Source organism: Myotis lucifugus, unplaced genomic scaffold, assembly GCF_000147115.1.
Source record: "Myotis lucifugus unplaced genomic scaffold, Myoluc2.0 scaffold_200, whole genome shotgun sequence".
NCBI lineage: Eukaryota > Metazoa > Chordata > Mammalia > Chiroptera > Vespertilionidae > Myotis > Myotis lucifugus.
This window is the reverse complement of record NW_005871248.1, coordinates 2,160,312-2,187,402: the sequence shown is the minus strand read 5'-3', so window position 1 is coordinate 2,187,402 and position 27,091 is coordinate 2,160,312. Positions and strand designations below refer to the sequence as shown.

The 27,091-nt window shown below is 42.9% G+C and overlaps 1 protein-coding gene across 6 annotated transcripts in view; it reads left to right on the top strand.

Annotated features, from left to right (window-relative positions):
• Window positions 1-27,091, top strand: part of ATP9B (ATPase phospholipid transporting 9B (putative)) — a 139,314-nt gene that overhangs the window by 54,766 nt on the left and 57,457 nt on the right. For all 6 annotated transcript variants that reach the window (XM_023761177.1, XM_023761180.1, XM_023761178.1 and 3 more), the window contains 3 exons: window positions 3,723-3,803; window positions 4,127-4,202; window positions 7,887-7,963. In XM_023761177.1, coding sequence (XP_023616945.1) covers window positions 3,723-3,803; window positions 4,127-4,202; window positions 7,887-7,963 — 234 coding nt within the window. The remainder of the gene's footprint in view (window positions 1-3,722; window positions 3,804-4,126; window positions 4,203-7,886; window positions 7,964-27,091) is intronic.

The following is a 27,091-nucleotide window of genomic DNA, read 5'->3' as shown; positions in this document are numbered from 1 at the left end:
GTTTTTCTCCTTCACCAACATCCCAGAGGTCAGTGGTCCCAGGCTGAGAAGACAGCTCTGTCATCCTCCATTTGTGACTTTCACTGTCCCAAATGTCTGCTCCCAGCCGGCTCAGCCAGCAGGAGGGGAAGTGCGTGGGAGAGCACTCTCATCCCAGGCACTCGGCACTTCTCATCACATCTCACCACTAGAATGAGCCACCTGGTGAGAGCTAGCTGTGTGTGTTGTTTATAGGGGCCATGCGCCTATTTGAAGCTCGAAGTTCTGCCTTTAAAGGCCATGGCAGAGTGGTGGACAGTGATCTTCATCTCACTGTCCCTCGTTTGCCATCACACTTCTCACTGGGTGAGGCATTGAGACTCCAGTCATTAGGGTCCTCAGAACAGACGCCCCCATTAGAATCTTGTCATGATTATCATCTGTACTATAATCAGTTACTTCACAGTTGTTCTCAGGAACTCTAAGCAACTTGAAAATGTGTATATCCCTCTCTCACCTAGATTAAAGGAAGAAATGAAATGTAAACAGCAAAATAGTACATGACTCCTGGAAGTGGAGGAGGCCATATCATTTTTAGGCCATTGTCTGTTTTCTGCAAGTGATGACATACAGCCAGCAGCCAGACTCCTGCTCCCAGAGCAGCCCTGATGGGAGGCTGTGTACACAGCAGGGAGCCCTGCATGTTCTGCCTCCCTGGCAAAGGGACCCTGAATACATGTTTAGAAGTAGCAGGAATGGAAAGGCCATGTGCATTGCAAAACCATTCCAGGAGTAGAAGAGCATTGTGCAAATCTCTGGTGTGTTCTGAGAAATCTCAGAGGACACTGCAGTCTGAAAGAAGCCACGAAGAAGGATTAAGTGGAGGTGAGACCTCATTGAAGGACATGATCGTGGAAATAAGAACACAGCCTGGGGCTGGAGAAGAATTGTTCTGCAGCTCCCAGAACAGAGGCCGGAGTGTGGTTTTGATTGCTGTTCCCAGTGGACTCACACTGGACACGTTGAGTCCTGTCAGCAGCAGGTGGTGAGGATGCATATGAAGTGCTGTCTGCGAGGGGAAGGGTGTCCCTTGGCACCTCGGCTTGCCCAGAAGAAAAGCAGGTGTTCGGCATAAACATGTTGCTCGAATAAACAGTTTAGGCCCAGTGAGCCTTTCTTCTCTGGGAATGCTGGGAACCCTCTTGAAATCCACATTTTCAGACGCTGGCCAAGGCATCTTTACAGGTAATTTATATTGTTACTAGAGGCCTGGTGCATGAAATTTTGTGCACAAGTATGGTCCCTAGGCCTGGCTGGCGATCAGGGCTGATCTGTGGGTCAACCGGCGGGGATGATTGGAGTAGAAGCGCTAGCACCTGCTTGCCAGCCTGGGCCTGCGGGCTGGGGGCAGCTCCTATATGAGCATCTGCCCCCTGGTGGTCAGTGCACATCATAGCGACCAGTCGTTCTGCCATTCGGTTAATTTGCATACTAGGCTTTTATTATATAGGATTCTAGGACCTCACCCAGCTGGGTGGGACCAGCCTGCCCTATTAGTCTCAGGTGTGTCCTGTATGGGTCCTGGATGCAGCCAGTTGAAATGGCACCCATTTACCCAAAAGTCCACCTGAGAAAACCCAGCTGTCCCTTTGAGTTTTGATCTCTAAACCCGGGAGAAGCTCCCTCAGGCAGCAGGAGGGGAGAGCATGCAGACAGTTCTGCCGGACTAGGGATGACCTTGCCTCCTTCCTGTGCCCTGTCCAGTATTCTCTGGCAGCGTCATTGGGTGTCAGGCAGCAATCCTAACTCCATGTCTTTTCAGTCATCCCCTCCATTTACCTTGGGAGTGGCCCAGAACAGATCATTCCCTCTCTGGGACAGTGGCACTCGGTAATAAAGCTGCCTTACTAAGGCCTTTGAACAGAAGGAAAGTGAGGGAAGCAGGTTAGGCTCATGATCAACTGCTTCGAACTGCAGTTGATCTGGAGTGCCAGCATACAGGTGACAGCAATGACACCTTGGAAGGTGGGCCTCCCACTTGCAGCTGTGAGCAGGGGTCACATGTTGAGGCAAAAGTGGCTCAATTTCAGATGGCCCCTTGATTGTGGTCAGCTCAGAGGGCCCAGCCAGCATCCAGTTTTCATGGTTTATGTCCCTCCCAGGCATTCAAATTCTGCACCAGTCCCAGGTGTCCCCATAAGGCCATTCCTGCACTCAGTTTGGCATTGCTCGGGTCATGGTCAAAACACTCCTGGCAGACAATGAGAGTTCGGTATGGGCATCTAGGGTCTGTGAGTCCAGGGTTCCAAGTGATGAGACTTCCAGGCTGTGCCCTGAGAGCTCTGGCTCAGATATGGCATCAGCCCCACACCAAGGAAAGTCCCAGAGCTGTCTAGACGGGAGCACAGTCTGTGTCCAGCACACTGGAGTGTTGAGGGCATGGCACTGGTGCAACTCAGGACAGACCAGAATGTTATCCCTACCCCCCCACCCCCGCCCCGTTCAGGAACCAGAGTTCAGAGCTGGAGAGCTGCAGAGTTGTCTGTCCCCCAAGCAGCTTTGACGTGGTGTGCAGCTTGAGTCGTTAGTTTTCTCTTCATTAATCTTTTTAATAGTCTCTAGATTGTTCTGTCAAACCTGTAGTCCTATTACAGAATTTTCCTATAATTTAAGTCTCTTTTTTATTCTCCTGAGCTTTTTCAGTTATCTTCAGGTTACCTGACATCTGCTGATAACTCTCACAGTACTAATAAAATGGAAAAGGAATCCTGGTCCTCATGAGAGGACACAGGACCTGCAGACAGGAGCAGGCTGAGGCCAGGGCACTACCACTGCCCTGTGCAGCCTATAGGCAGCAGTGCCAACAGGAGCACGAGACAAGGACAGGCTTGAACTCCTTACTCTTCACGTTTATGGACCAATGTCAACATCCCAGTCAAATTCAGCCCTTCAGTAAAAGACCAATATTTTTAAATTTCTGTATTGAATTTGTCCAGCTTTCTGAAGCCAATTAGAAATATTAAAAAAAACAACACTAAAATATCAATAATTAAAAGACTGTTGAAACTTTACCTTAAGAAAAGCGCAAGTACAAGTAATCTCCATTAGTGGATGTAATTTACGCATTATTGTTGGGGTCCACATGATCAATTTGAAAAATGCACCAGTGTGTTTGGGTCATCACAGACTTATTTGGTCACTCTCCACACACACTGTCATTTGCCTGTCCCTGTCTGAATTCAGGTGTGCTTCACATCTGCATGCTTGGAGCTTTGCCTTACAGGCGGTCAGAATCGATGTGGGGTGTGGATTTGTCCAAGTCCAGACAGATGAGGATCTTTCCATGTGTATATTCCAGGGGATCCGGTAAAAATCATTGTGCGTCATTAAAAAAACTGAAATTTATTTTAGATAGATTGCTAACGGTAATATAGCTCCTATTAATAAAATTAACCAAACTTTCTGTACCCTTATCAGCATCTCACAAGTGCTTTGGAACACACCTGTCATCAAGTAGCAGTGCTTCTGTTAAGCATCAAGAGAACTGCCCCACCTCCCTTGAGCTTAGAAATGGTTTCTTTTAGTTATCTTCTATCCTAATTCATAATGTTGGCACACAAAATATAAGAAAATCAACCATCACTTTTGGTAAATAATATAGAAAAATATTAATTGGTAACTGAAAATTTTAAAGAAACTTTGTTTAATTTTAATGTTACTAATTTAGGTACTCTGTATTCCAGGACCTGTTTTCCATCAGTGCTTATGTCCATGCTCAGAAGCCACAGCTGGATATTCACAGCTTTGAAGGCACATTTACCAGGGTGAGTTAAGTCTTCTGTTAAATCAAATACACTCATTGTGTATGTAAGCTAAATATAACAAACTTTTATTTAAAAGAGTTGTATCAGGCAGATTCTGCCCTGTAGTTGTTGTTCAGATGGGGAGAAATTCCTGGTTCTTCCTGCTCTTCCATCTCAGAATTCTCTGTCTCAATTCCTTTTTTCCATCTTATTTTGCATTGCCCTTTCACTGCTGGTCAACTGGATCCAGCTGTGGACTTCTTTTTAATGCTATAGATATCTGAAGTGTGAGTAATACAAATATTGGTAACTTAGTATTGTTTTCCTTTTCTTTTCCTGAACAGGAAGACAGTGATCCACCCATTCATGAGAGTCTCAGCATAGAAAATACATTGTGGGCAAGCACGGTTGTTGCATCAGGTAAGAAATAAGCTCTATTTTTATAGTTAATTCTCACATAATAGGTGATGCTTTGTGTTTTTGAGTGACTCCAAACAAGTGTTTCTCAAAATGCCTGGCATAACATGGAAACTTTACTAAACATACACTCCAGTTCAGTGAGTGTCAGACAAGCCTGAGAGTCTGCATCTCAGACAAGCCCAGGGCCAGGGCTGACAGTGATTGTGATAAATGCAGAAAATGAGATGAAACATTTGGAAATTTTTATAGCAACTCATGAAGTAATTTAATGTTAGAAAAATTGGGGCATATATTTTCTTGTTTTTATATTGTTTCTTTTGTTACTTTATTGTTGTGGTATTTTACAGAACTAGTCCTCACAACATATTAATAATTTAAAAATAAAACCTGACCCTTTATCATTCATTGTTGGTGGGGCCCCTGCTCTAGAAGTAGGTTACTCTGTCTAGGGTTAGGGTAGCTGGAGAAGCTGCTCCATGAGGACAGCCCCAGAGGGACAGCCCCGAGCTCTGGGACAGGGACAAACCAGCTTCTGGCTGAGCATACAGGGGACGTGGGGACAGCAAAGAACCCACTGCAGCATGGGGTACGTCATCCACAACAGGGATGGGAGTTGCAGCTTCTCAAACCTTCTGTCTCATGGGCAAGTGTAGAGGATGGGAGGTAGGTGGAGAAATTCTGCACACTTTCTGTTGCTCTGATGTCTTCCCCAGATGTGCATGGTTGCCGGAGCCCCGATCTGGTGCAGGTCCCATCTGACACTCTGTGTCCCTGCATCATGTCTTTGTGTGGCTTTTCTGAGGCTGATTTATTAGTTTCATTGGAGCATGTGGGTATATCTGGCAGGTGTGTAGTGGTCACTGGTTCACTGTCACCACTGTGTCTCCACTGCTTGGTGCTTCTCCCCCCCCCACCCCCCACCCCCCTACACAGGGATGCTCAAGCAGCTTGTATGTGAGGTTTTGTTGAGACTGACTCCAGGAAAGCATCTATAAATTGTAGCCAATCCTTAAGGCTGCAATAGGGGCCCCAGTTTCTTACTGTGTGTAGCAGGTTCTGGGTATGTGATTGGGATCAAGAAAGACTTTGGTTGCTTGATCTTTCTCTCAGTCTGTGTCTTTTGTTCTTCCCCTACATCTTGTCTTTCACATATGCAATCTTTCCTTAAGTCTGACGAATGTGTTATATCTTGTTGCCCCCTCACGTCTCATTTTTAAATTAACAGGTAACCCCTTCCCTACGTTTCTTTGATTGGCCATGTGTACAGGTTTACTCATTCTTTTAGCCTATAAATATATACCTTTTGTCAAAGAGAATGGAGGATATTTCAAATATGCTGTTCTGACTAGTAATTTTAGTAATTAAAATGCATGAGAGACTCAGAAAAAAAATGCATTATTCTGACTCCAGCAAGTACTCATTTTTAGTAAGAATTAAATGAAATAATACATGAGTCTTTAACAAACTTTAATAGATTAAGTACATAAAATTGCACGAGGAATTCTGTCAAATTCTTGTGTATGTTATATTTAACATGCAAATACTGATTTTAGTCTTTATGTGTCTGAATGCAGTGTTTCCTGTTGGTCTTGTCATTTCACAGACTTCATCTGGGACACTTTAAAGTGTAATGCCAGCCTGGAGTCAACATCACTAGTCACCTACCTGCACATTAGGACAGTGGTTTTTAGCTTGATTAACTTTCAAGCCTTTTCTGAGACTTATTTGTTATAAATTAATTAGAAATAAATTAATTTTGCAATTTTCCTTGTTCTATTTTTATGCTTATTTTACATTAGTGACACTTTTATATTTTGATTAAGTTCAACTTAATTGGCAAATTAGGAAAGTTTTAAAGTATTATATCATTGTGAATTTAATATTTTTCTATATATATGTTAACAGACAGAATGTCTAGGAAGTTTATTGAATAACTAGAGGCCCGGTACATGAAATTCGTGCATGGGGGTTGGGGTGTCCCTCAGCCCAGCCTGCACCCTCTTCAAATCTGGGACCCCTCGGGGGATGTCCGACTGCCCGCAGGGATTGGGCCTAAACCGGCAGTCGGACATCCCTCTCACGATCCGGGACTGCTGGCTCCCAACCACTCACCTGCCTGCCTACCTGATTGCCCCCTAACCGCTTCTGCCTGCCTGCCTGATCACCCCCTAACCACTCCCCTGCCAGCCCGATTGCCCCTAACTGCCCTCCTCTGTAGGCCCGGTTGCCCCCAACTACCCTCCCCTGCTGGCCTGTTTACCCCCAGCTACCCTCCCCTGCCGGCCTAATCGCCCCCAACTGCCCTTCCCTGCTGGCCTGGTCGCCCTCAACTGCCCTCCCCTGCCGGCCTAATCGCCCCCAACTGCCCCTCCCTGCCAGCCATCTTGTGATGATGTGAGGGAGGCCATCTTGTGGCGGCCATCTTGTGACAACGTTGCACCAGGGCGTGGCGCGAGGGCATGGCACCACCTAGGCTTTTATTATATAGGATAGGATAATATATAAAGATAGCATTTGTACAGTTTAGAGTTCACTTTGCTTTCAAGAACACAGCTTCTCCAGTGACACACAGTTTTAAAAGGTGTGTGTGGAGGGTGTTTATTCTAAAACAAAAAAATATGTGTCCCCTCTACAGATTTCACTGCTTAGTAGTACTCTAGTGCTCTCTTCCTGAACGCCCTGTGGAGGAGGCAGTTTGTCCTGTGACTTGTGGAACATGAGCTGTCATTGTGCTTTATGTCCAGGAAATCCTGTGATCGCACTTACTCAGAGGGTCCTGCCTAATGACTCACTAAATACCACACCTTAACTTAATGTGACATCAGGGCTTAATTATCATAGTTAATTCTACAATGGTTGTTGACTGTCTTTCTTACTTTAATCATATTTCTTACCTTCAAATTTTTCAGTTAGGATTTTAAATTATGCACAGCTGCAGTTCTAGAAACAGACATCCATGGTTTCAACTTGACATTTCAGGGATGCCTGCCTCTGTACCTCTTCTGCAGTCTATAGGTTGTTCTGGGGTACTTTATGATTTCTTTTGTCTTAAGTTTGATGGACCACAAAATTATCATTTTTTTCTTGACATACAATTAGAAAACCAAACTTTCAGGAGATGAATAAGAGAAACTAATAAGATCTAAATTGAATATCAAATATTTTTATAATATTTCTCTTATTGTTTTAATTGTATATGTGCCAAAATATCGGCAGAGGCTCTTATATTAGGGCTTTAATCTCTACAGTAAAATATACTCCTAGACTCTTGTTCACAGAAACTGGTTCAGTTGGTACCATCGTGGTTTAAAAGGTCACATGATGACTTTGACCAGTTAAGAATGTGGCCTCTCTTCATTTAACTTCAGTGTTAGAGTTACCATCTTAGTAGACAATAATGAATGAACAATGTCACTCTGTTTTCAAAGAATATTAGTACATATTCTAATGTAATCTGCAGGTAAATTTGTGTTGCCTAAGAAATCATTTTAGTCTTTCAAAGTTTATTTTAAAAGTTAAGATTAGGTTTTCTTGAACAAATCCAATCAAATGTGCTGTTGGATACATTTATATAAAATTAAATGGTGTAATAATATTTCCAATCAAATTATTTAATTAGAAAGTATTATCTCTGTGCTTACCATTTAAAGTATCTCTGTAAGGACCACTTTCGTGTTTTTGCAGGTACTGTAATAGGTGTTGTCATTTATACTGGAAAAGAGACTCGAAGTGTAATGAACACATCCAATCCAAAAAATAAGGTAGGCTAGATTAAGGAGCAACTGCTTTAATGAACTTGCTTTTTCCTTTCAGCAAGAAAGTACATGTAGTTCTGAATAGCCCATTCATTTTAGCTTAATACTTAACATAAAGTGACTTTCCAAAAGATTGGTGATTTGGGATAAGAATTCTCTGTATTTGTGTAACAACATGTGCATACAGAAGAATTTCCCAAAGTATCTTTTCTTGGTTAATCAGTTTTATATGTCTCTTAAATTTTCATTACTGGATATATAATTTACCCATAATTTGACAGTTAATTGTGGGTCTCTTAATGTCTCCTCAATCTATTTACTTTACAATTGGCACTCTTTATTTTTATGTTAATGATTCGTTTTAAAATAAAGGAATCTGCATTATTTTTAGAGTACTTAATTTCATAGTGTTGTATTTTAAAACTAGTTTTATGTAAATTATTTCCATTTTAGAAGAGGTATATTAAAAACTAGATTTTAGTTTTAAAGACTGCTTGATTCTATTTCTAAACTAATTATATTCCTAAAATTGTTACTTATCCATTCAACGTGTGTGCATGGTAAATCATCCAAAGTTATATAGGTGACCTTTCTTAAGTTTATGACCTCAGGTAAGAACTCGAACCCTGGCAATTGACTTCCTGGCTTATAGTCTGGGCATTGCCACTAACCAGCTCTTTGACTCCGGACATGTGGCTTAATTCTGTGTCTTACTACTCAATAAATGTTACCTATCATTATTATCTTTCTGTGAAATGAAATGTGAAGTGTTGACGAATGCCATAGATTTTGAACCCAACCCTCAATGTCAGTCAAGAAGTCCTTACTAAGAGGTTGTGCACAGTTCTGGGTTCCACACATCCCTCCACTGACCTGACCCTGGAAAGCCTGTCCGCTGACCCTCTGCACTCACTCTTCCACCCTGTCTTCCCTCTCCCACACCCTTTTAAAAAATAGCTTTCTAGATTTCCCTGGTGTTAGCAGGATATACCTTATAATAGGAAGGCAAGTTTGGAGTTTTCCACGTTGGATTTAAAGCGTCACTTTGCCACTTGACAGCCTGACACATAAAGCAAATGTGCTCTTCCAGTGCCTGGTCCCTTCCTGGTGCTCAGTCCATGTTCCGTGCCCTCCCCAATGGAAGTCGTGGGGGCAGTGACAGCTAAGGCAAGGCAGAGTGCTGCCCATGCATGCACACACACTCACAAACATGGGCACACATGTGCACATGCACGCACGGTGCTGAGCACTTCTTTGCATTAGGTCACTAGTCTGCACCACACCCTCAGCCAAGGGCTGTCCTCTGGTCGCAGAGCAGGGAGATCGTAGAGCAGGAGGCTGGGGCTTGTCAGCCCATGTTCGTTTCTCCTTGAAGGCACTATGCACAGAGCTCCAACTACATATGGAAGCATTTGTGTAAATTAAGGAATAATCTTAGGAGAGAAATAAAGTCTCTAAATTTGCATATGCCATTAAATCTTTCTAAGTGTTAAATGTCAGATTTAAAAGGAAAATTTCAGGAAAAGGTTACAGGCTACAATGGACAGAAAGTAACAGATGTAATTTATCCAGGGAAGTATTGACATATGCTGGGTGAAAAGAGTGTGTGATATGTGAGTCCCTAAGTAGAGAAGGGAAGACAGATTATTATTCACTGTTCGTACGACATTATCGTCTGAAGTCTGCAGCTCACTATTCTGACATAGCTTAGTAACCAACAAACTTTTGGACTTCAAAGAGTGCTAGTAGGAACAAAAAGTAAACATTTAATAGGGAAATCGAATCATTTACCCAGGTTTCACTGGACTTCTTCAGGGAAGCAAAACTGTTCCTAACCTCAATTCTGAGAGCTATGTACATGGAGTGTAGGTGGGGACCTTAACCAATGTGGTCAGATGAGATTTTGTGGTGGAGCCCGTTGGCAGCCATCATTTGGGGTGGGAATACCAACTTATGAGAGTCATGTCTCTGTCCAGCTGTTACATAGACTGCCCTGAAACCACAGTGGCTATTACAACACAGGTTTCTTCTCCTCACTGCACACGTCTGAAAAGTTGACAGTTGCTCTGCTTATCATGGCCCCTCAGTGTCTCTGGAAACACATTTCCATGACCACAAAGTCAGAAGAATGGCTGAGTTCATGCTGACCTCACGGCTTCAGCCAAGGAGCTATGTAGGTCCCCTTTCCTCAGCCAGAGCAATTCAGTGGCCTTGTGTAAGTTGAAGGACTCAGGGCAGTATGGCCCTACCTCTCGTGCAGGATTGAGAGCTGACTACCCACTGCATGCGCATGGTTAGTCTCTAATAAGAAAAGAGGGACCTCGTCGAAACCCCCATGCCAGGAGTTAGGGTGGTGAGCAGGAGAGCAGCCAGGAAGGACAGTGGGAGAAGAGGGCATTTCCAGAGGCCAGTCATTAGCAGCACACTGGTGCTGCAGAGGTGAGGGGGACAGAGTCAGTGAAGAGAGGGCCATGGGATGTGCAGTTAGGAAACATTGCAGAAGTGACAGTCATTGCCATAGATCTATTGGTGTGCGATTCAGATGCAAGGACAGGTGGGAGCGCTCTTTCAAGGTCAGCTGTGTCAGGCAGGGGGAGTGTGTGTGTGTGTGTGTGTGTGTGTGTGTGTGTGGTATGGGATGTCAGAGCACCGGCATCAGAGGGAAGACTGAACAGGCTTGGGGCGGGGGGTGGGTAGCCCTGGCACTGGAGACCCAGTGGAGATAAAAAACTGTACCACGCGACTAGGGTTTTATTGATTTTGTTTGTTTCCGGTGAGAAAATCAATATTATAAAACTATGAATGCTTTCAATAAAAGAAGAGAGGGTCTTAGTTTTTAAAGAACTAAAAATATTCTACAGAAAAATAAGTCTTGTGGGCATTCAGGAGGAGTAACTTAAATTTGTAAACATAAGGTTACTTAAAAGGAAGTTACATATTGTTATATAGAGAGTAGCTGCCATATAAACATGGCTTCTTTGATTTACAATCATCAGTCAGTCCCTCCCTCCCTGCCTCCCTCTCTCCCTCCCTCCTCTCTCATACCCTGTTTCATTTACTTGGTATTTTCATTATTAGTGCATATAAGAGGAACATGAAAAATTCGGAAAATTGCTTGAAGTTCCTAGGATAAAAAACACTGCAGTAAAAGCAGTGCTGATTTAAGGGGGAAAAGTTAATGCGCAGGATTTGAGGTAATGAACTTGATGCAGAACATGGTAAGGGTTTGAGGCCCCTTCTGATGCACAGAGGACTGTAGCCTCACAGTTGAGGCTTGTGAATTTCTGAGCAATCTACGGACCCAACTAGTGCTGGGATTTTCGGTTTGTAGCAGAGCTGGTAGCAGGTGTGTGGTTTCCTGAGGCTGATTTTCAAGAACTCCAAAGTGGAAGCAAAGTAGTGGCTAGTCTAAAATGGCAGGTGGTTGGGTGGGCATGTCAGGGGATTAGAGGTAACATGCATCCCTGCAGATCAGTGGAATCAGTGACAGCCCTATGGTTAGGATAGTAGACATCATAGCACTTCCAGCACCCACTCTCCTGAGGCTGTCCCCAAGAATGCTGTCTCTGTCTGGGAATGCCACCAGCCTTTCTTGCTCATGGGGGCATGAGTGTGTGCAACTCCCCACTGGCGTGGCAGCTTCTTGAGGATGAGCATTTGTACTTTCAAACTTCTCCCAGATGGATGTTGGGTTTTAAACCAGTATTGTCGGTTGTTTCATAAAACATTTTTAAACTTACCATTCTACTTGACTGATGTCCCAAGCCTTATTTTGGCTAATTCTCTTTTTTGTCTTCATTTCATTCTCTTCTAGCTGCCTTTTAAAAGAAGGATGATGCTTCATATACCTAAAATCTAGAATTAACAGATATCATATTATTTTATTCCAAGTGTGCATTTAAAAAAATAGAAATGAAGATTCTTTCTCTAGGTGCTGCCTTAGTCATCTTACTTTGTAAGACCTAGCCCACACAGCCTCATCTCATGCCCTAGGTGAGTGGCCCTGGGCTGCTGACATAGCTTCACATCAACCTACACAGCCCATCTGAGTCAGTGATTGGGTGTGGGGGGTTCTGACGCCACTGCCCCCTTAGGTCATGGCAACTAAGATGCACAAAGAATTCATGCATAGGTTCATTAAGCTATAACCAATTTCAGTGACTCTGACACATGTCCCACTTGAATTTATCCTTTTGGATTGGTCTTTGAAATTGGATCTTGAAGTCTAACTTGATGATTTTATATAATGAGAACATATAGCTTTATGCTTATTGCATAAGTTTATTAGAATACTTCTTTAAGTGCAGCATGTTTTATCCAGACGTGGGGATTAAGAATAAATCCTACAGTGTTGTTAGATGGAGGAACACACTGCAGTAAAAAGAAGTTCTTAGAGCTCCTTTTCAGGGTGAGAATGTTTTCCCTCCTCTGTCACCAATACAAACAGAAAGCAGGGAGATGGGTCCATACAAACTTGATGATTTTATTTTAAAACTTTGAACAAATCAAAAGTCTTTATTACTAAGCAGTTACTTTTTTGATAATATTTGGTGAACGTTTAAATTATAAGGAGTGCAACTTGATGGACAGCTTTATAAAACTGAGCTTGAGATATATTTAATAAGATGACACTTGATTACATTTAAGAGGAAAAAAATTCTTACAGAAGGTTAAGAAAAATCAATTGTGACAGGTTGCCATTTTCACGCCATTCATAAGAATAAGTTGCTCCTAGCAAGAGCGTCAGGATGAAATGATAATACAAATTGCTTCAAGTGGCTATTGTCATCCCTTGGGCATATTGATTTGTGTTCCTAATAAAAAGATGCTTTCAGACGTCTCACTGACAGACAGACAGGTGATGTGTACCATTATGGGAATTAAAGCACTATGCTCCCTGAATTGTTGCAGAGGCGTTTCAGATAAAAGAGCAAAATAGAATCAACTATGGTGGACTTTGCAAGTTGAAATTATCAAGGCTGTTTTGGAGAATAGCTTCTTATTTTTAAAAGGACAATTAATATTTTAAAGTTCTGTTGATTTATATTAAAATATTACAATGGGATAACTTATTTTTCTCTTTCCTTGTGGTTGCATGCAGGCACAGCACCCTTAATTTTTTTAATAGTTGCCTTCTTGAATAATAAAATAGTTCCAGATTTGCATACTGGTTTAAAAATGTGATCATGTACTTCCCCAAAGCACTGTATGTTGTAGAATGTAGTATTGCAGGCAGTCCACGTAGATAAAAGGGCTTTTGGAATGCTTACTTTGGTAACTGTTATTAATATAACAAATCCTAGTGTTTCAAGCCTCGCCAGGAGAAGATGAACTAGACGGAGAAGCAGACCTGCACTCAGGTGACTCAGGAGCATGTGACAGGACAGGGTGGCTCTGGGTGACGACACACCCAGCTCACAGCACTTGCATAGCCACATCTGTGTGCCACAGCTGCTCACAGTTCAGAGTTGCGTTTATCAGCATTGTGAATGGAAGTAAACTTATTATTTCAGGAAAGCAGTAAAGAGAAAAAATATGCTAAGTGTTGCGAAAGCAGTCCTGACATCGGGAGCATAATGCTTGTCAGAGAGAGCAGCCAGTATCCAAACTAGAAAATGGAGTCAGTCCTTAAAGGCCTCTTAAGTATGAATTTTATTACAAAGCAGGGGTTCTACATAGGAAACACAAGCATATTTATTATTATTTAAAGTCAGTACCTTGTATTTCACTAAAAAAGTTTACATAAATTTCTGAATGAGAAGAAGGGCTTACTAATCATTTCTTATTTAGTAAATAAGAACTATTTGGTAGCATTTCATCAACTCTGTTCAGTACAGCTAAATTCTCTATAATCGAAATTCTTAACAGGGAAGTATAATTTATTCAAGAAGCAAGTAAGTATTTCAATAATTGTTTTTGTTTTTTGAAACCCTTGGTTCTTTACTCCGAGGCCATAAAAATTGTTAGAAATTTGTGGAACTTGTGATGACTTATTTATCATGATATTTTAATCTTAATTTATAAGCTCACAAAACTGAGTATTTACTATTAACAGATTATTCTGAAGCATTCCTGATTAAAGCCTTTTTGGATAGATGAGTAAGAATCATGATCTGAGTATCTTGTAAGATTGAGAGTAGAGAAAGACCAGTTTCAAAGCTTCTCTGTGGAACTAGAATGAAAGTGGGCACAGGGATGGGTGATGGTTTTGTGAGTGAAGACAGAAAAGGAAGGTAGTGCACTGTTGTTTTGAAATTCTCAGCATAGATGTCACTCTCCTAAGCATTGTGAGCTGCAGGCAGGCGGGCCTGTGTAGTGTGGATGTTGTGTCTTTATGCACATTGGACCCTTCCTGGTCAGCAGGCATCACAAACCAGCCTTTGCATGGTGTGGGCTCAGGAAGACTACACTGGGGAAAACTCCAAGCAAAGGTCAGCTGTGGCCTCTGGTTTTCTTACCATGCCCCGCCTGGGAAGGGCTGCTAGAGCAGAGTTCTGGGGGGCCCAATGTCGTTCCTTCTCCTCAGAGAAGACGCTGGGCACCTACTATGTAGCACCTGGCAGGCTGTGTGGATGCATCTCCTTGGGGCTATGGCATGGGGGGGGACACCAGTGCAGTGGGAGACCAAAGGGGAAAGGGAGCCCCAGCTCGCTGCCAGGACCGTGGCCACAGTGACACATGGCTCAAGAACCAACCTCATGCAGCAGACCCCATGACTCTGGCATTTCGCCCTGGCTGCCTCTAACACAGTGCCTGCCATGTGACTGAATGATTAAATTATTTTCCTTAAGGAGCAATTCATGTTTTTTAACCCTCTATAGATACTTTTTTCTAAGCAATATATTTTTTTTAATTCCTCAGAAACAAATCTTAACACATCTGGTTTCAACTTAATAGTCTTTTCATACATCCTATATAATAAAAGGCTAATATGCAAATTGTCCCCTCAACCGGGAGTTCAATCGGGGTGGGGCCAGCCAGCCAACCTCCTGCGTCCCCTCCCCCCAGCCAGCCTGGCCCAATAGACCCTGATTGGGGCTGGTCAAGTGGACTCCTCCCGTGCACAAATTCGTGCACTGGGCCTCTAGTCTATATAGATAAAAGGCTAATATGCTAAGTGTCCCTCCTACCATCCGACCGGTCACAATGATGTGCACTGACCACCAGGGGGCAGACGCTCAACACAGGAGCTGCCGAGCTGCAGTGACTTGGCAGGGGCGGTTCTTGGGTGATGCACCCCAAAACCAGAGAGGAGGGAGCCCGATTCCCCGTGGGGCCTTGTGATTCTATCTTCAGCCATGGGTTATGTTGTTGCTGGGGCACTGTTGGGCCCCAAGTCTGGTTTACTGCACACTTGCATTTGCGTTCCACACCCTGTATGACAGCAACTTTACAGAGTGCCCTCTCGCACTTCGGGACCCCTCGGGGGATGTTGGAGAGCCAGTTTCGGCCCAATCCCTGCAGGCCAGGCCAAAGGACCCCACCTGCCGGAGGGACCCCACTCACTCTGCAGACACTAGGGAAGGACCGTAGGAGGTTGGCTCCAGGGCATGTCTGGCCCATCTTGCCCAGTCCCACCCTGCTGGCCACCTTCTAATTAATTTCCTTTCAATGTGCACGAATCCGTGCACCAGGTCACGAGTCTAAAATATATTCAGGGTGTGTTTTCCTATATTTGATTTGTTGACATTAGAGTAGCAATTGTATCAAACTTTCTTTTTTAAAACTGCATTAAAACATGTATATGATAAATTTAACATGAGATTTGGTAGCTTGCTTTCCCCATATAATTAGCATTGTCAGCTAATAATTACCTTTTGCAAATCTTTCAACTGCATCACATGAGTTTGACTTTCCCACTTAGTTATGGCCAGCCTGGGGTTCCTTTTTGAGGGCAGTTATTCAGATGCAACATTCTGAAAGGCTGGTTTTTAAACTGCTTAATACCATCAAAATTAAACCTTTTTTTGAAACCTTGAAGTCAGAATGAATTCTTTGAACTTTCTTGTTGAACACAGTTAAGGCACAGAAACTTGTATGGGATGAATTGCCACATAGACATTCCTTTCTTTCACTGCAGTGGAAATTGGAATTGGTGTGCCTGTGCATTTATTAGTAACACTTTCGAGGAGCAATAGGAAAAGTTTTAAATGAGCCAGATGTGTTAGTACAGATAAATTATCCCTTCCTCCAGTGATCAGAGCCTTCTGGTTACAAAGCTTCAGTAAATATTAGGTGCAGTATTTACTCTTTAATATTGTAAAGTGGGGGTGGTGGGGGTGCTGTGGAAAGAGCTCTGAGGCAGATGGGTGCACAGTGTCCCTGTGGTGTGCCTAGTCCCTGCTCCCCTTGCATCTCCATCCCATGTTGAGAGCATTGTAACTAGGGGATGGAATGTAGTGTGATAGGTGCTCAAGCCTGTCAGGTGCTTCCCATGTCTTGAGGCCCTTCCCTGTTTAACAGTGCTCAATACTGTGTGAGCTGCATCCACGTGGGCTGGTGACTGATGGCCGGTCAGGTAGCTCAATAGACTGGAGTGTGAGCAGCTTCTTTTGCTTGGTTACAATTTGTGTAAAGTGAGACCCAGATAAGAGTATCCTTCAGAGGATCATCTTCCTGAAACTTTTCATAAAGGTTCATTGAGCCACTTTTTGTTCCTGGATGAGGAGAGCATATTGGTAACACTTTGTTTTGAGGATGAAAGACCGGATAGATAAGTACAATGAGATGCTGCTGTGGGATGGAGGAAGCTGGTAGCACCCAGTCACCTGTGTTAATTGGCTCTTTTACTCCCTTGAAACTTCTAAATTTCTAAACAAGCAAGCATGCAACACAGTGTTACAGAACTGTAATTCAGTCCTTTTCTGTTTATTTTTACTTTTTGAAACAAAATCTGGTGGGTCACAAAAATTTATGCTTCCAAAACAGTTAAAGAAGAGGAATTACTTATATTAAAAGTTTATAAATGTATAAGAAGGCTTCACCCTAGCACTTTTAAGGATTTAAAATGTTTTATACAGACCCATAAAAATGTTCATAGAACATTGAGAATGCAGTCACTGCCTAAGTGGCCAGTCAGTTTTTCGTAGTGGTTTCTTTGGCAGGAACTAGGATCTTAAAAACAGGTGCATTTAAAATATCCACTTGCATAAACATTTGCTACACGAGTGGCCAGCACCCCTGGGCGCTGCTTCCTGGAGCACCTGGCTCCAGTGGTCCTCACCGGCCACACTGCAGGGCGTCGGTGCTGATCGCTTCACTTCTCTTCTGCATGGAGTGCTCACCTACACCCTCGCTGGTGACCTGCTTCCTTGTCCAATAGGATTCAGCAAACATGATGTTCAGCATCCACACGTGTCCCCAGCTCTCTCAGGCCTTGCTTGGCGGTCTCCTCCATCGGGACCCTTTTTCTAACTGTTCTGATTTTCCACAGTCAGGATGGTGACTTGTTTGCAGTTCCACCGTCATGGTCAGGGCTTCTCCCATCTGTCACAGCATTGACCATTACGTCTCTCAGATCCACCTACCACCTCTCTATCCGCAGCCTCTGTCTGGCTGACATCATTTCCACCCAGGCAGCTCCAACAGCTGCTCTCCCCCAGCTCCCTCTGTCCGCATACTCTGCATCATCCCCTGTGCCACGTTTACAAAACAGTGCCTAGGTTAGTTCAGGGATTCCTTCTGCTCTCATGACAAACACCGAAAGACCAAGCCTCTGCTATCACCTCCTCCAGGTGTGCATCCTGAGTTGCACATACCTTACTCCATGCTTCACCCTGCAGGCTTGCCTCTGCTTCTTAGCACCAGGCTTCATGATCCCATTTGGTCAGCCCTCTTGTGGCAGCCCCAGCACAACCTGTGCTCCTCCTGAGCACTGAGGGGAGGTGTAACTAGATAATTGGTGGTCTGTCTGTCTGTCTCTTCCTCTAAAATGTAAGCTTTTTACCATAAAGATTATTCATCTCAGTGTTATCTGAGTAAACCCAGGATAACTGCTCATTTATCTGTCTGCCTCTCCCTCAAGCTTTTAAACTCTCTGGAGGCAGGAGCTGTGCCTTATTCATCCCTGTGTCCCCAGCTCCTCAGACACAGTTTAAATTGGGAGCTAACAGGGTATAAGTAATCCTTATTCACACGTAAGCTATGTGTAGTCTTTGTCAGGGAGATGGCCATGTCTGTAATACAAATTGAATGAGAGATGTTGTCCTGGATACTTGGGTGGTCTGGTGTCTAGTGGTGTAGAGCACAGGGTGCGGACACGGCAAGGAGCACATTGATTGAGCACTTGCTGCTCCACATGCTACAGGCACTTCCTGCATTGTCATGTGTGTGACTTGAGGTTTTCTGTTTGTTCACGGGGTTATTATGTTACAATGTTTGATTGATGCTCGTATTGGCCCTTCTTTGGCCTGTGGGAGTCTCTTCAACCTGGAAGCTGTGTCCCATTATTGTAAACCCATCGTCCATCGTTTAAAAATAAGTCTTGCTCTTTCTGTCACAACAAGATGTTCTAGACTCATCTTATATTCTTTGCCCCAGCCCTGGATCAGCCCTGCCTTCCTTTAATCAGCAGAGCATGGTATTTAGAAGTCAGGATCTGGGATCTGGGTGTGCTCATTAATGTTCAGATATGTTCCCAAGCCCACACAGTGGACAGACTGAGGGGATGGATGGATGGATGGATGAGTTGGGTGGGTGAATGAGTTGGGTGGATGGATGGGTAGGTGGGTGGGTGGGTGGGTGGATGGGTGGATGGATGGATGGATGGATGAGTGGGTAGATGGGTGGGTTGGATAAAAAGTGGATGGATGATAAATGGATGGATCAGATGTGATGGATGGATGGATGGATGGATGGATGGATGGATGGATGGAAAAATTAATGGAAGGAATGGATAGGTGTGTGAGAGGGTGGGTGGATGGATGGATAGATGGACAGACAGATAGACAGAGGAGTTGGTGAGTGAAAGGAATGGATGGATGGATGGGTGAGTGATTGGATGGGTATGCATACACACCTTTTAGGTCTATATTTATTTTATATTTATGTGTATTAGACATCATGAGTTCAGACACACTTTCAGTTCCAATTCACATCCATAGCATTTCTTCTAGTCTTGTAGTCTTTCCGTGTTGTAATTCTCTTCCCTGACAGTGAGAAACATGGTTACCATTACCCTTAATGTCTTTACTCAACCGATCCCTGCACGTACCAGCCTGCACCTCCTTCCTCCTGAGCTCCAGCACCTGGGCCAGACCACCCTAGCCTGTTTCCTTCCTCACTGGGCATGGCTCCACCGTCCCCCTTTCCCCACCTGGGCTGTGCCCTCTTTGATGCCTGGACCACACTGCTCAGGCACATATGTGTGTACTGTGTTTAGATAGAAAGATGTGGACACATTCAACAAATTATTCTCTGGTGATTTTATTTTTATTTCACTTCTTGAGGGCTAAAACCATGTTTGTTCATTTTGTAGATTTCATCCAAAGCTTATAGTGTTAAGGCAAACACATTAGGTGTGCAGTAAGTGCTGATTTAGTGAACAGATGAGTCAGTCATTGAGAGACCAATGAAAGACACATTAACTATGTTAATCAGCACCCCAAAAGAGCCTTGAGATGAGTATTTGCCTTTAACTGATTTAGGAGAAAGTATGACCAAAAGAGCTCTGAATCTCCTCGAGTGCAGAGCATAACATTTTACCTCCAAGCAGTGTGTTTTATTTTTTGCACATCTGTGGTCTCAGATGACTGTGTCAGCATAATAGGTATGCTTGCCAAGGGACCCTTGTCTTTCCAGAAAGCTCTGGACAGATGCAAGTGCCTAGGGTTTATTCCACATGGGGACACCATCTCCCTCCAGTGACCCTGTGTCTCTGCCCTCTCAGTCTGCCTCATAATCGCAGCGAACCTACCTGAGTGTCAGTGCCTTTCACCTCCTCTGCTGCTCAGGGAGCAGAAGAAAACACTGTCATCAAAGAGATTATAATCAACAGGGGCGTTCCTCACAGACATGCTCTCTTCTTTCTCTTCCCTTATGTTTGCACATACCAAATCTGTAATAAGTAATGATTTCTCTTAGGTGTTACTTGCTCTGCTGGCAATAAGGATAGTTGGTTTTTTTTTAATGTTCCAAATTAAGTGACTTCAGAGCAAATGAACAGATTTAGGAAGCTAGGCCCAGAACTCAAGTCATATCTTCTAAGCTGCACAGCTAGACTTCTGTGAACACTGTTGTTGGCACTGATATGAAATCAAAAGTGTTCTTCACTACAGTAATGTTGATCACTGATGTTGTTACCTAGAAGCATGGAATTGCCCAGCTGCATTGTGGACACTCCGTCCATCACCAAATACACATATAAAAATCAGAGCTAGAAAAAGACAAATGTAACATTTCCACATAAAAGTTCATTAACCTGTGGAAATGAGCAACTTCTCTACGCAACAATTTAGAGAAGGATTTATTTTGTTTAGGTTGGGTATTTAGTCATTCAAGCAACAATTTTCTTAAGTTAAAGTCAATAATTTGTTTTTTTATTACAATTACAAAAATTGTTTCATAGCCTTAAGATACAGACATGGTCTGAAACACACAATATAGAGAACAGAATTTTCATAATGGATCAATTTAATACGTTTTTAATTCCAAACAATATAAAGAAAAATGACTGCTCCCAAGGTTTAATTTCACTCTCAGATGATGCATTTGCCCTCACTCTGGATAAATGTGATGGCATTGCAGCAGCCTCAGTTCAGGAGGGTGGGGGTGCAATGAGCTGGTTAGCAGTCAGCTCAGGTTGCTGTGGAATATATACCAGATTTAAGAAGAATTCAAATTGCAGACTTTCCTCACAGTTTTTAATTATTATTCAATCCTTATTTGAGATATACTCTGAAACTATGGTTTTTGGGGTAAAGAATCCTAACAATTTTAAAAATAATTAATGGTTGCTAATTTAACTAAAAAAAAATGGGTTCTTGGACATTTTGAAGTATCCATGTTATTTGCACTAGTTCATTTAATGCACATTTGAATCATTTTAAGGCTGTATAATGTACAGGGTTGTAGACACAGGTTGTTTCCCAGTGAACACTGAGGGTAGAGCATTAAGGGAAGATGGCTCACGATCACACACAATTTTATAAAGTGAGACATGCGTTGCTCAGGGAAGATATTCTGTGTCTAAGTTTTAAGAGTAAATAGAGCAGTTTAATTATTTTCCCCCTTAAAATGAACATAAGTAGTTCAAGAAGTGTGGAGTGTGCATTTTGTAATTTTGTTAATGCTACAGTAGTAGATTTTCAGGATCCAATGGGGGTTTGTTGGCCATTCTGTTGTCCTGCCTGCTTCTGTTCACTGCTCTTGGTCCTGCCTGCTTCTGTTCACTGTCTGTCTAACGTCCTGGTTAATCTGGTTGTTGTATGCAGGTTGAGTTATTAATGCAGAGTGGTTTTTGTATTTCTAACGTTTGATATCAGCTTCCACATAAGTCATGTTTCGTACTGATGGATTGAGTGTAAGTTCGTCCTTCGCTTCTCCAGAGAAGATCCTGGGTGCTGAGGTGATACTCTTTCACCCATTTGGTGAACATGGATTTCCTGCATGTGGTTCAGCACAGTGAAGACACAGATGATGGCGGGAGAAGAGGAGTGCAGGGGGTAGTGAAGGGCTGGTGGGAAAGAGGTTGAAATGGTTGGTCTTGAACCCGGTGGGTGAGGGAGAGTGCCAGGCAAGAGCAGGGCGGATTTTTATTAGACTTGGAGTAGGACTGGGTTAAAGGGTCAGCAAAAGTCTTCCAGGATCCATAAATGAAAGGAACAACCTCTGGGTTTAGTACATCCCAGTAATTTAGAAATCTAGAGGGTGAAATTCAACCTTCACTTTGTTCTCAGTCCCCCTCCCAGAAGACACCCAACAGAAACAGTGAGGGGTGTGCTGCATGCAGACAGCTGCTGCCAGACCTTTTTCTTTGTGACATTCGTCTGCCACTCTGCAGGTGTTTTTCTGGGTACTTGACCTCTCCCAGTGGAACGGCTCATGGGAGCTTCTACCTTCTACGTTGCTGGTCTCTCCTATGGACTTGAGCAGCTCGGGTGACGCCCTCAGCTGACAGGTTGTTGTCACAGATGAAAATGTATAGGATTTCCTCAGTTTAACATCTATAAACATTTTTTATTATAATCATAGATTATCGTGTATATTATTTAATCAGCTTCTCATTTCTGAAGTTTCAGAAATGCCCTTTATTGAGCAGCTTTTAAGATTTCTTATCCAGTTTTATATCTACTTAATTTTTCTCAACCTGTGGGTCGCGACCCCTTTGGGGGTCGAACGACCCTTTCACAGGGGTCGCCTAAGACCATCCTGCATATCAGATATTTACATTACGATTCATAACAGTAGCAACATTACAGTTATGAAGTAGCAACAAAAATAATTTTATGGTTGGGTCACAACATGAGGAACTGTATTTAAAGGGCCAGAAGGTTGAGAACCACTTCTCTAGAATAATCTTCCTCCTCATATCATGTTGCTAACACTGGATGCGGAGCCACAGAGCAGTGTAAGTTAAGCCATGCTCCCATTCAACTAGGGAGCGTTTGGTCAGTTCTTGAATTTTGCTTAAGAACAAGAATAATACCTAATGTTTTTATTTTTAAAATGTTTTGCTGAATTTGCACACTTAACACAAAGTGCACAGCACAGCCAGTCATCACAAAGTGAGCACAATTCGGGATCTTGCCTGGTCAGAACACAGCTTTCCCAGCTCCCCACAACCCTCCTTGACCGCCCACCTGCAGGGAGCCACTGTCTCCAGAGCAGGTCAGGAAGTTCACACAAATACACTTAACATAGTATGTATCCTTTAGCACTTGGCTTGTTTTGTGCAGTAGTCTGCATGTGTGACGCTGTTCATATTGTTGTGGGTCATGGTACTTTGTTCATTTTCACGTCTGTGCACTGTTCCATCAAGTGGATCAACCTCACTTGTGTGAGGCACTCACTCTACAGTGGACAGGTCTCTGGGTCCTTGCCAGCTTCTTGCTGTTAGGGGTTGTCCTGCTCTGTATAATGTCATACAGGCACGCACTTCTGTCACCTGAGTACCCAGCAGGGAAATGCTGGGTCATGTGATACGTTTATATCCATTTATGTCATCCCAGAGTTCACTCTTCCCAGTGGTATAAGAGAATTCAACTTCCTCTGTGACCTTGTCCACACTGGTGGTGTTGGTTGTTTGAAAAGCATTAACATCTGAGTAGTGCCTCCTGTTTTCACCTCCTGACCACCAATGGGGTCAGTATTCCTTCCCATGTCATTGGCTGCCTGGGCCTTGGTCTGAGCACTGCCTGCCTGTATCTGTTGCCCATTTTCCCATTGGACCGTGAGTCCTTTTCTTACTGTTCTGTAGGAGTCTTTGTAGATCCTAACACGAGCACTTTGTGGTACATGGGTATTACTTCCCACACTCTGTTGCTGGCTTCTCACTGTCTTCATGTGTCTTGGTGAATAGCAGTTCTTAGGCCTAATATAATTCAGTTTATCTTTTCTTTTTCTGATTTAAGAAATATTTCTCTCCCCTAGGTCATGGCAGTACTCTCTTATCTTATAGAAGTTTTATTATTTACCTTTCCCAGTAGCTCTCTATGAAAATATGTGGGATTTCCTCAGTTGAACATCTATAAACATTTTTTATTATAATCAAAGATGGGTTTTGTGTTTGATGTGAAGATGGGACAATTCCCAATTTTCCCTCTGTGGATACCCAGTGGCCCATAGCAGTGTTGAAAGTCCATCCTTGAGTCTTGTCCACACACAGGTGTGCATCTGAACCTTCATCTGCAATTGTCTGCAAAGCCCTTTCTGTGCGAAAAATCTGTACTTACCAGAGGAGCTGGATTGGGGTTGCATCTGCAGCTGGATGGGTTCCCCAAGGGCTCTGCTCAGACTTGAACGTAGGTGAGAACAAAAAGTAAAGGTAGAAACCAGATCGGAGGAGAAGTATCTATGTTTTTATCACACCAGTAACAAGAATGATAGCAAGAGGCATTTAAATGAGCAGTTACTGTGTGAGTGGTGAGCGTAGCTCAGGAAGGTCCAGGTGGCCTGTGAGCCCACACTGAGTCGTCAACACAGGGCCAGAGGGAGAGGGAAATGGGAAATGCAGCCCACAGTCTAGTTGTGGGAATGAAAACAGATCTCGTCCAGGACACATTAGTGCGGCTACGTGGGCCAGGAGGCTAGGGTGCAGCGGGAGGCAGAAACTAGGAGGGCAGGCTCTGTGGTGGCAACACGACACACAGGTCCAGTAACAGAAGTCATACAGATGCACTTTGTAAAGTATGAAGGCATTGGGGTGGATGTTTCTAGGTCATAGGGGGTCAGAAATGAATCAGTTCTAACAATTTAAACCAAAATTGAAGCCATTTTATGTGAGTTATTGTTGTGGGAATCATCTTATGAAAGTGAATTCGTTATGCCTTTATTTGTGTTTGTCTGAAGCATTTTCCTGGCAGATGAACAACGTTAATCCAAAGGTATAACCTGTTGAGTATATTTTGCCATAAGACAGTTCCCTAATTACTAGAATTTTAGCTCTTTTAGTTTAGGGCAACCTTTGTGCCATTCAGCGGCATGCTTCTTTTCTCAGCCAGCATGTGTAATTACATTTGGAATAAGTGCCCTCCAAGTGCTTTAACAGCATTTTGATATTAGTGTTGTGACCCAGCAGTTGTCTTCTGGTGGCTGAATAATTAATTTGTGTCTAAGAGCTTTTGAATGTGATAGTTGCCTAACACAGGGTTTCCTTGTGGAAGGTTTGCTAGCTTCCAATGACCCTTAGCTGCCATCTGGTGCAGATTCAGTGCTTCTGTCATCTGCTGCTAATTGCTGTCACCTGCACATCCAGTCTCTCCTCACTGAGATGACATGAGCAGCTTGCATGCTGCCTTGGGAGTGGGGTCCTCGTGCCTGCATGTGTGTACCCCAGAAAAGGAAACGGTTGGCTGGGGGCTTCTCAGTAGAAGCATGTTAAGTTAATTTGTGTTTTAATAAACATGGTATGAAAGATGGTGACTGTTTGTGAAGGTTATTAATTCACTAAATCCAAGTATTTTGTCTGCTCTATGATTTGTTTTAAGGGTTCCAGCACTCAGTGGCCCATTTAGGCTGGAAGGTCGTCTCTGCGCGATGTTACAGACGATTTCGTAAGCGGATCAGCTTTAGTCGGGCACTAGCCTATAGCAGCATATTAATGTATTTTACTTGTAATTTAGAGAACAAGAAGAATACCCTGATTTGAGGCTAAACTGTCCCCTGTGGCACTGGCACAGCTGATAATCGCGAACTAGAAAGATGTGTATATCAAATAGTTTACAAAATGAAGCCAGCTGTGTTTCCCTACATACTGTGGCTTCCTGACATGCATCATTAAACCTTATTAGCTACTTCCTTTTACAAAGATTCTTGTAGTCTTGAACATTGCATATTAACATTTTCTGCCCCTCCAACTGGAAATGATTTGCTTTATTGCAGAGTGTCAACTTGCTCTAGTTTCTGATGCGTTCTAATTGGTACTTCAGAGTATAATCATCGGGAGATACCACGCCACGCATTTCTTTATTTGGAAATTAATATAGACCTTTTCACTTTATCTGTCAATCTGCAACTTTTAAGCAATTCCCAACTCTTGGGATTGCTTACAAGCCATTAAGTATGAAATGGTTCATAAAATGACTTTGAAGACATAAAGTAACACAAAAATTTTAGATGGTTTAAAATAGTGTTACACTTTGCCATGATACCAGTAATAAACCTCTTAATAGATAGTTTTAATAATAAAAAGCAAGATGAAAAGTTTATTCAACCCTATTACACTTATCATTTAAATTTTTCAGGAAAGCTGCTAAATTTTAGTTTTGTTTGAAAACAAAAGCATGCAAATCATGAGAACCATAGATTTTGAACACTAACATTGATTCAAAGTTTCCTTCATTCTCTTTTCTGCCATTCTGCTCAGCTGCCTTAAACGTTAAAATGTTTATTGTGATTACCTTTGGTCAGCAGCTGGTTGTGCTAACATGTGGGTGGGACAGCAAAACGGACAGGACCATGTCACTTTGTTCAAGATAACTAATTCTGAGGTGTTCCAAACCCTGGTCAGCATTCATGGATGTCCACATGCTTCTAATATAATCAGAAATAGGTAATGTACATTTTGTTACAAGGGAGTTTCACGACTTCAGTGACTAGTGACTATAATGTGGATTCCAGTGAATATCTTAGTAATAGATCTTGTCAAGTCAGCTAATGACTCTTGATTTAAAAACACTATCGAGTGGTTTTATGTAGTGATAGGTGCCAGATATCAGAAGATTGGGGTGAAGACCTTAAATGGTCCATAAATTCCCACATATTTACTCAATAAGGCATGGAATGCTGAAAGAGATGGTGACACATTACTGCACACCAGCATAGCCTTTGTGACACATAGCGGGTGGGGTGAGGGCAGCTTCTGGGTCCAGTGCAGCTTGCAGAGCCAGGAGGCGGGGGGGGGGGGGTGCCTGCAGGGATGTGAGAACATGCGGAACTAAACCCACCATACCAGGGCATTTATGCGTTGCGGAATTTTCCTGCTAATTGTCACCACCCCACCCCAAGATACTGTGACTTAGAATTAGTGGCTTCATGATGCTATGCTTAATATTTGACTCAAGTAGTCCTTAATAAAACCAGACTTTCTAGCATCTATTACATAAAAACAATGTTAGCTACCCCTGAGTAAATTCCATAAACCATTAAATAAATACCTTATATTTGTTGGTATGCCAAAGTTAGAATTTAGATGGTGGCATTTTGAAATTAATCACCAAACAGATTTCTGACTATTATAGAAACTCATCTGTAGCATGACCTCTTACAAAAAGAATCTAGGGCTGGAAATTAAAGTTATATTGTAAATTAATGGTTTACTAATAAAAACTTAGCCATTCCCTTTTCCAAAATTTTATGAGGGAACTAACTAAGCAGGTGGAAAGGTGGTACCCTTGTTCCATGCAATTTCCCTGTTAAAAACAGCAGTTTCTATGCCATGTCCCAGGAGGCTCTGGGCAAAGGGGCCAGGCTAGTGCC